Genomic DNA, 10,676 nt, shown 5'->3' on the forward strand with positions numbered 1-10,676 from the left:
CAATATTAATAATTTATTGACTTAAAACAAACTCCTATGTCTCGTTGAAAAGCTACTTGCAAGTTAGAATACTTGAAATAAAAGAAACTAAGACAGTTTCTCTAGAAACTAGTCGAAATTCTTGGTAATATTTTATTTTTGCACTGAATTTGACTAATTTTTCAACAACTACTGTCTGCATGGTTTTGGTCTTTGAACAACTGCTTCTTGTTTACTTACTGAACATATTTGATTAATTCCTGATCATGTAATTTTAAAAATAACCTTAAAAAACCCATAACAGATAATGAAATGATACTGAATTGATGGAATGGGTGAATTTATATTCAAAGTGAAGATTACTTCTGTTTGTTTTTCATATATATTTGAAATTTATGAAATTTTGTGTTTTATTTGTTTTAAGGTATTTTGTGATGCTTTTTTTCAATGTTTGCAAATTGTTGAGGAGGTTCATTTTAATTTTGTGTTTTGACTTGAGGAAGTTTGTAAGGATTTTAACATAATATTTATGGAATAATCTTTAAATAGACAAATAAATATAATGACCTAAATTCAAACTCATATCTCTGGGATTCACTTATGGGTAACATAGTTAATAGTAAAAATGAATCATGCATCATTTTCCATCCTGTTCCTGCTGTATCACATAAAATCACAATAAAACACAATACGTTGTTGAGGCTGCAATTTGAAAAATGTGTTAAACTTTAAGAGGCAGAAATACTTTTGAGCCTGAACCAAAGCCAGGAGCAATCCTCATTAAACCTCAAAAGTCACTTTCAGCTATTACATAAGCGCTCCAAATCCTTTGTATGTGAATACAGAAACATCCTCAGTGATCAGGCATTTATTTATATTCCCCTACTGATCAAAACCGCTTTAGAATATCACAAAGAAAGCCAGGCTGCCTGGCAGTGGAGCACGAAGACATGAAAGGTGACTTAAAACATTTGCACAGGGAGCAAAGTGAAGCAGATGAATAATGAATATTAAGATGAAATGTTTCTTAAAAAGGATGATCCACTCCATCTTGGCACAGAGCCTCTGTTTACCACATTTGGGCCAAAAATATCAAGAAAAAGAGAGAAATTCAGATTTCATACTCACGACGCAGCGCTGCAGCTAATTACTAACATTTAAAAAATGATTATGGGCTGAGAAAGAACATCTGGGGAAACCATTCAAAAACTCATCAATGCCCACAAAACATCCTGCAAAAAATAAATAAAAACTCAAACAAAGCATCTGCTTTCTCTTGAAGACGAGTTTTTCTTGTCAGTAGCAGGCAGGATGCTTCAGCGCTGCCGCGGAGCGCCAGCTAACTGGTGGAGATGGAGGTGATTAGTTCAGGGAGAAATCAGACGACAGCAACATGGAACTATAATACAACCAATCTTTCTGATCATTCCCTGCTTTAGGTGAGCATTTATGCTGCAAACTAATTAAATTATCTCCTGATTTGGTGATTAAATCTGAGATCTGGAGGCGGAGAAAAGTTACGTTTGTCCCTGGGAATGTCTGAGAGTCTGGACTTTGACTGGACCATTGCCTCACCTCGATTCTTCCTCCTTTGCTCTGGTTTCTTATCCAATTTTACAGCTTTATTTGATAATACTTTGGGTTGCAGAGGCGTTTGTGGTTGATTCAATGACTGCAAAGAGTCCAGGTCCAAAAAACTAAACAATTTCACCAAGTAACCACAGTTAGCATGATGTGTTTGTCCCGACCTACTGTGTTTGGTTTCCTCCGTTATGGTCAAGAATTTCTTCTTTGGTCTCATGGTTCCAGGAAGTTTTTGCTTCATTCGTATAACGTTCTGTGAACCTAAAACCTCCCACATCCTGAGGCACACACCAGCTCTGTTTATTCTGACTCCAGTCCGTTTGTCTAGAAAGTCCAGTTCGTTTGGTGAAATGTGAATGCTAATCGAGCTCTGGTCCATCTACAAACCTCGCCCTCAGCTCGGTTGGAGTGAACTCTGGTTCGGTTTGGATGCACATGAGAACGCCAAGTGGACCGAAGACTGCTTCAAAAGCAGAGAGCAAGGCATTCTGGGTAAATATAACCAAAACAAATATGCTCACCTAGCTCTAGCAGGAGAAATGGCTCGTGGTGTTTAGCCATAGACAAAAGAGAAATCCTGGGTGTGCTGTGGTGGTGCAGGGGTTCTTGGTTCAGTGCCCCCCACAGGCGAGGAGGCGAACAGGTTGCTCAAAGGGTTTGGTTGGTTTGACTCGGAGCAGATGATGAAGTTTTGGTTCCAGTAGAACCGAGTCTACCGGACTATCCGGAGGTAAAACATCCTAACTGTACTTTCAAAATCTTAAAACACTGACCTGGTCCTTATAATATACTTCTTATCCTGTCAATATACATGATACCAGAGGTTATATTTTACACTGCAGCCTTTTCCCGTCTTCCAGCAAAGTGTGGGTGCAATCTGGAGGTGTGGTTTGTTGCAGCTTTCTGCTTTGATTAGTTTGGCGGTTGGAGTGCATTTAGGAGTCTCACTTCCATGAGTAACCATGAGTAACCAATCCAGACCAGTGTACATGGGTTACTATAGCAACTATGGCTCCCAGTGATTGATTTCCTGGTGGCATGCTCAGAATAATCAGACAATCCACTTTCTTACTGATTTTAACCCTTATCTGGTTTTCTGGAAGCAGATAAATGTGTTTAAACATGTAAATTAAAATCTGAGGGGATCCCAAATAATGACATCATGAAGATGTTTGCAGAAGTTGCAGGAAGTCTGGATCACAACCAGAGTAAAGTACCATCTCTGCACGTAATTTCATTAGCTTGCTGACCTGCACAAAGCCTCAAATAAGTCGTAGACCAAAATGAAATCATGCAGCTAAATTGCAACAAACAGGAGCTGATTTCTGGGCCCATGGCTCATTTTGGCTCTGCAGCTCACTAATTTGGTCATTAAACCAAGCGAGCAAAGTTAGGTTTAAATTTCCAACGGAGCAAAATGAGCACATTGATTAACAGAAAGCTCGTGACCGTGAATTCGCTCGCACAAATTATGAAATGGCAGCCAAAAAAAAACAAAAAAAAAACACACACACGCACAAAAATAAAAAAATAATGGGAAAGCAATGCAAATTAGACGAAATTAGAAAATGATGTGTATCAGCTTCAGTCAAACGCATGAAAACAAGTAAATGAGGTCTATTTTTGCCTCCACACAAAACTATCTGCAGTGGCTGATATAATCAGTCCTGTCCTCAGAGTGGCTTTTATTACCTTCAGGGAAGAACTGTAATTGGTTAGTAGGTGAAATCATTCTCCAAGTGTTTCCAGCTAGAAAGATTAGACTTATTGCAGCCGCAGTGACTTATTCTGACAGAATAAACTCAAGGAAAATAAGACTGGCGTCCCAAAGACTGATCAGTGCAATTGATGAATAACTGATAGCAAGCGGTTGACATTTAAAAAGCCAAGCGGCGGTGCAAACACAAACGCACAGAAACAGAGACATAAAGAGGAAAGTAAAAGATACCAACCATGAGCTGCAGGTTCAGCGCTGGGCACAGTGTCTGAGCACACAGGGGGGAGGACAGGGAGGTGTGGAGGAACAGGAGGAACGACATGCAAATAAAGAAGAAACAGGGGGGAGGAGAAAACAAACAACACCCATAAGCAAGCATTCAGGAGACCAGAACATGACAAAAGACATAAGACTTAAGGGAAATCAAAGGGAGGTGGAGGCAGCGCAGAGATAAACACCAACACAAATACGTTTCCCACCGCAGACGGCGAGGACAATACGCAGCCGACCATTTTCATGTGCGTGGGCACAAACCGCCCAGAAACATTTAACTACTTCCCAACGTCCAGTTATCACCGACGGGAGAAGTTCAAACAAAAGGGCTGAAGCTGCTGAGATGAGATACTGACCCGCTGCTGTCATTAACACATAAAGATCCACTTCACTCCATATGACGGTTCACAGGAAACACGTCTGGTTTAGAAAACGGTGATAAAGCTGAAGCATAAAAGTTTTACAAAAAATATGTTATTTACATATATAACTTTCATAGAGTCACAGTTTGATATGTGGCAGGTAATATGTGAAAAAAAACTGAGCACCTCCACCTTCACCCTGTGCTAACTAGAAACAGTCAATCAGAGCCAGGAGGCGGGTCTTAGTCCTGTCAATCACCTGTGTGGATGCTGCAATACCTTACTAACAGCAGAGCCTGTCCTGAATGCTAAAGGTAGTTAGCATGACCACCAATAATAAACAGCGGATAGAGTTTTTCTGTATTGGTAAGTTGTTTCTTGCCATTCGCACAATTAGCAGCGAGTCCATGAGGATGATTGACAGCACTAAGACCCTCCTTCTGTCTCTGATTGGTTCTTTTTGGTGCTTTTCCTCAGACACCAATAGTAGCTCAGTAAAGAGTTGGAGGAGGTGTCTTATAAATATTTAAAAACATACTCTTTATGAAAGTTAGATACTGCAGCTTCAAGGCAAGAATGATGAGAAAAATGGCTGAAAACAAAGAAAATAATAAGAATAAAAAGTAGGACACTTTTAACTAGAGCTTGCAAAAGTTCCCCTGAAACACTTTCACAATCCTCACAGCTACAATTATCTCTTTAACCACTCCTAATAACTCCATATATTAATTTATTAAACCTTTAAATAAAGGCTTTGTTGGTTATTTCTATTTTTTTCCAGCAAAGGCTGTTTATTTCCCTTTAATGGTGCTTCATTTGTGAGGAAAATGTGTTGCAGCGGAGTTAAGACAAAAAATCTACTAAATCTTCTCTGAAAAACAGATTTTTCAACAAAACCTTGTTGTTCATATGGAAATAATTACATTATTTAATTTTCTTTCCTCATTATCTGCAGCTAAAGTCTGCGATGAACACAAAGTAGAAAAAAATATTTTTTTTACAGCTCATATCACCAACATTTATTGTATGTTTTGCAATATATGTCCAACTTGTTATGCAAAATCATTAAAAGATCATTCCTATGCACTTTAACATCATTTAGTTTATTAGTTTCAAACTGTTACAGTTGATTTCTAATCTCCAAAAACAAGTGAAGCTTTGAGACAAAAGATGCTGCCATAAGCCAGTCAGATCCAGCTGCAACACGTGAAACCAGTTGCATTGACTGGTTTGCCTTTAAGGAAGATCCTGTCAGTGAAACGGAGACAAATCCCAGTCGGTAGTGCTGCAGCAGAGGCAGAGTTCACCTTTACTCTCCCTGAATCTATTAACATTTACATAGAGAACAATGTCAGATGATACTGGAGGTGATGCAGAGTTTTCTGTTTGATCAACAGCAGCACAGAAACAGTAATTACAGGATTTATTGGCTGCTCCGGTGGAAACCTGGTGTTTCCCAGGCATTTTCAGAAAGTCCATCAACAAACCAAAGGTAAACACAAAGGTTTCTTTTTCCAGAGTAAACAGTTACGTCACTGATAAAGTTTATTTATTTCAGTAAACATGGTTTTCTCCAGGTACTCTGGCTTCCCAAAAACATGACTAATGCTGATTTAACAGTGGCTGCGTTTCCATTACAAATTTGTTATCGGGGGGAAAAAATTTTTATTTGTGGTGCTTTAAATAAGAAACTCAATTAAAATCACATCTAACTATGTTTGTTCACACAATAAATCATTAAACAAAACTTGCTGCACCATCGTTCTCCAACCACTTCCTGTTTCCCTGAAACTCAATCTGTGTTTTTTACTTGAAATTAAGAAATTCAGATTTCTTCATTATATAATAAATGAAGTCTAAATAATCTATATTGAAGTAAAACACCTAGCATGCGGTAAACAGTTAGCTGTAACTAATAACAGTGTTAGCAGTTAGCAACGCTCAAGCTGTTAGCTTAGTTGCTAGTCGCCTTTCTGATGCCTGAATTTATCTCTTGAAATAGTTGTACATAATTTAGCAATGTTAAAAGGTTATATGTTTACATTTATGTAGATTATCTTGAATTAATTTATGTTGAATTAATACAGTTTAAAACCGTTGGCTGCAACTGCTAACAGTGTTAGCTGCTACCTAACAACGCTCTAGATGCTAACTTGGCAGACATTGCTAATCGCATTTCTGATGCCTCGCAAGTCTGAATTCACCTCCAGAAATAAAGTTGTAGCCAATTTAATAATGTTAAAAAGTTGAATCTTACTGTGTGCAACTAAATTTATTGATGTTTTTTCTATTTCTGAAGAAATAAAAGGGTTATTTTTTACTGAAAATTCCCACAAACATCCATGTTTTTTAGATGATTTCCTCTATTAATTCAACAATAAAAACTCCTCCACCTCCTCTCCTTTTTATGCTTTAATTTCTTCTTCAGCAGAAAACAGGAATGCAGACATTAACAGAGCTTTGATGTTTTGTAGAGATAATGTGAACAGTGTTGACGATAAAAGCAATAAAATACAGTTTAAGGGTTTGTAAATGGTATATAAATGGTGTGAAATAAAAACACAAACCCTCTGCGCCGTAGATAATTTACAAAGCTCATGCCTGGTTACGCTTTTAACGAGTTATCATCTGAATCAAGCAGAAAGACTAACAAAATACAACAAAACACTTGGCAGGAGGCAAAAAGAAATGACATGGACACGAGAAGAGAAAAGGAAAGAAAAACACACACCAATCGTTTTTCATACCAAATATGAAAAAACAACTATTTGAAGGCAGACGGATTATAATATTATCAACACAAAAATTGTTTTACATTTATTCTTTTATCCATTTTGTTTTCTCACTGCCTGTCAGACAAAACTTATCCTGTTTTAGGCCAGATAAAACAAACTTAAACATCTCTATTTGCTAAATATGAAAATATAGAGAGAATATTTTATTACTTTCTTTAAATCTGCTCTGATAATCAAATATTCGGGTCTCCTTCCTCAAGCTTCTCATAATAATAATGTTTTGCTGTATACTTTGTATCATCAGCCACGGGGGCGTCACTAGGTTTCAAGCACAAGGAGGCTTAGGCCCCAGGAAATGCAAATAGATGAGTGGAACATTTCTCCAACAGCAACAAAAAAGAAAAAGTTGCTTTTCGACTTTTAAAATAGTGTTCAAGGTAATAGAAACCTCTTTTACTACAAAATATGATTGTTAAACATTTAATATATAAATATAATAAAATTATTTTCTAGCAAAAGTTAAGATCATTATAATTTCCTATAATACCTAAACCATTAGATATTCTTTGAAGAACATTTGTTCTGAGTAATTCTAGCCATATTTTACAGATCTTTATACAATAATGTAAAGAGAAACTGACAGATTTATGACCAAGAAGTCTGCTCCTGATTGGCTGATTTCTTCAGATTTTTCTGTGATGTCATACAAATAAGCAGCGTGTTTGATGCGTTACCTTTGACCCAAATTTTGTCTGAAAAGTTTCAATTCTCCCTTCAATTTTCAACCATTGCAAGACTTCAGCTAAGCTTAAAGGTGGACACCATGTTTTATTTTCACATTTTTATTGATAAGCGTTTGTTTCATTTGAACTAAAAGACCCCCAACACATAACATTACATCCTTTGAAATGATCAAAATAAAGACATATTTTCAAGAAAACCTGGCAGGTAAACACGTTTTCTGTCCTCTGTAAATGATCTGCAGGTTGTCAGTAGTGGTGGTTTAATATGATTACACCGTACAGTGAGAACAACAGGTGTACAGCGTTTGTTCAAGTGTGATCAACAAACCACAACGGCAGAATCTTTAAATAGAAAATTCCTCTTTGCCTTTCAAGGCTGCAGCTAACGAGCTCACTGAGGTAAACACTCGTCAAGGATCCTGTTCTGCTGCATAGAATGTCAACATAATTAATATGAAAGTGTTGATATCACAAGTGTAAATATCACACAGATATTTATGATGCACGGTAACAGGAAAACCTGCTTCCTGCCTGTCTTCATGAAACCAGGAGGTTGTTCTAATCTGTGTGAATTTTATACATTTTGGATTTTTTTAAGAACAAAATGACTGATTTGGGATTATTTGCAAGGAATCCTGTGATATTTGCAACAAATTTGATTTTGTGTTACTAGCCACATCAATCACAGACTGTATCTTGACATAAAGATCAGGTTGAATGTAGAAGTAAGAAATACTGCCTCCTGTAGCTGGGAGTTAGCATCACTTAAACCTGATATTTTGACAGGTTTAAGTGACAAAAAAAAAACTTGTTGTCCCCAATTTAGTTGTAAACAAAATTTATTTTTGCAATTCACTTCACTTCACTATTGTTGCTGGTTATTTTCTTCATGTAGTGAAAAATGTGTAATCAGCTTTGCTGCCACCTAGTGGTTACAGTTATGCTCAATTATGCCTATTTTTCCTAATTTTCCCACCTTCATTTATCCATTTTGATTTAATCAACTTTAAGTCTTTACCTTATTTATTATCTGCTTGACAATAAAACATCATATATGCTTTATTAAATTATTGTTTAATTTCCCTTTGGGATCAATAAAGTACTTCTGAATTTGAACTGAACTGAATGTTTTCAGCTGATGTTCAGGCCCGTTTTTATGTTTTTTATTGATTTCTGGAAGTTTCAGTCGTCCATCTGTACATTAAGAAGATGTGCTGGACTCCAGACTAAGTGCTTTCAGCCATTATAATTTCACTGATGCTCTCAGAGGGCTGCATGTCCCATGACGGCGTGTATTGTGTTACTATCAATCGCCAGCTGGATCCAATTTTAAAACAGAGGACTAAAAACGAGGAAAGTCGGGACGAAACCTCGGGTAAAGTGAGATGAAGCAAATCTAAATTCATAAAATTCCTAAATCGCTTCACCAGATGGTGTTTGTGTAATTTAAGATGCTGACAAACATAATGAATTTTTGTTTCTCTTCCCTTCCCTTCACTGCATTATTGTCCTGTTTATGCTGTGGGTTAAATTAATTGCTTGTCGGCACCGTTTATGGACTTTCATCAATTAAAGCTAGCCTGCTGCCTGATTGTTGTCTTTTCACCGCATGCGCATTTATTATTCTTTTGTTTTGGCCATTCATGGATTAAGCACAATTGTTCATCGCACTGTGCTGACTTGGGGAATTATTAGTCATATTGTTTTTGATGGTCGAGGGGAGTGAATAGGTGGGAGGGTGGGTCGTTTTTCAACAAAGCGCTGCACTTTTTCACCAGTTTCAGAGTCAGTTTGGATTCCTCCGAAGACCTCTGTAGCCCTGACTTCTGCTAATATAATAGGCTGCTGCCCCAGAGAGGGAGTCACACAATAAGGAAGCTTTTCAAGGAAAACCTTTGCTTTTACACTGCCAGAGAAAAAAAAAAAACTTAGATAGCATAGAATATGTGAAAAGAAACTGTGGACACAAAAGGAGACAAAATGCAACTCCTGAAGGTGTTGTGACAAGTAGAAGAGATGGAAAATCACAGCAAATGTGAGAGGAAATTATTGACAAGTCCTGCAGTAACAGAATCTGAACAGAATCCTATTTAGTGGTGATTACAGCAATTTGTTCTCCCTGAAGTGCAAGGAGTTTTTGGTTAGCAGACATTTAGAAATTCTCCATCTGAGCGAAAGCAGTAAGAGAAGAGAAGGCATCTGGCAGAAAGCTTCAGCTTGTCGTTTCAGGATGAAAATATTGGCTGTGTAGATGTGAGGTTGGCTTTATCAAGAGAAGTCCGGCTCTCAGGGAGGCTGAAATAACCTGCCAGATTCTCTGCATCTCCAGGGATTATCAATGAAAACACGGCTGAGGCTTTACTGCTGGAGTTTCCTCACAATCTGAATGTTCTAGTTGAACATTCAGCGTTCAACTAGAAAACAGCTTCAAACAGAGAATTAAACGTCCAACAAGTCACGTTCAGGTGACGTCTTCACAGTTTGTAAAGCACTGTCTAACATTAATGTAAAAATATTTGTAATTAAAAACTATTTCCAGTGTGAGATCATGTGAGTGCTTTAAAAATGTATTTATTTTTAGGCTATCCCAATAAAAACACTTAAGTGCTTCTCTATATTGATCTAGTTGGTAATTTCTGACCAACTAGTTGGTGGTGAACTAAAGATCGAACACCAAGAAGACTCCAGATCTTTCTGGGATTAAACTTCTAGCTGAATAACTCAAGTTTTTGCTTTTGAAGCAGAAACAAATTTTTTTTATGAATTTACTGCATTTGTTTCTACAGTAATCAGGCGTCAAATGTGAAACCTACAAAAAATGGAAACAAGAATGGATGAATGCATGGGTGAATGGATTAATGAATAGATGGATGGATGTTGAACCGATGGATGGATGGATGGATTGATGGATGTTGGGTCAATGGAAGGATGGATGGATGGATGGATGGATGGATGGATGGATGTTGGGCCAATGGAAGGATGGATGGATTGATGGATGGATTGATGGATGTTGGGTCGATGGAAGGAAGGAAGGATGGACGGATGGAATGATAGATGGATGTTGAACCAATGGAAGGATGGATGTTGGATCAATGGAAGGAAGGATGGATGGATGGATGGATGGATGGATGGATGGATTGATGGATTGATGGATGTTGGGCCGATGGAAGGAAGGTTGGCTGGATGGATGGAGTGATAGATGGATGGATTGATGGATTGATGGATGTTGGGCCGATGGAAGGAAGGTTGGCTGGATGGATGGAGTGATAGATGGATGGATTGA

The 10,676-nt window shown here is 37.6% G+C and overlaps 1 protein-coding gene across 1 annotated transcript in view; it reads right to left on the bottom strand.

Annotated features, from left to right (window-relative positions):
• Positions 1-10,676, bottom strand: part of LOC106939044 (cell adhesion molecule 1-like) — a gene marked incomplete at its 5' end in the record, with an annotated part of 68,659 nt that overhangs the window by 17,221 nt on the left and 40,762 nt on the right. Inside the window, one exon of the mRNA XM_015021311.1 lies at positions 3,516-3,548. Within this exon, the coding sequence (XP_014876797.1) occupies positions 3,516-3,548 (33 nt within the window). The remainder of the gene's footprint in view (positions 1-3,515; positions 3,549-10,676) is intronic.

Source organism: Poecilia latipinna, unplaced genomic scaffold (assembly GCF_001443285.1).
Source record: "Poecilia latipinna isolate Pla-1442-1.1 unplaced genomic scaffold, P_latipinna-1.0 Scaffold2758, whole genome shotgun sequence".
NCBI classification, from domain to species: Eukaryota; Metazoa; Chordata; class Actinopteri; order Cyprinodontiformes; family Poeciliidae; genus Poecilia; species Poecilia latipinna.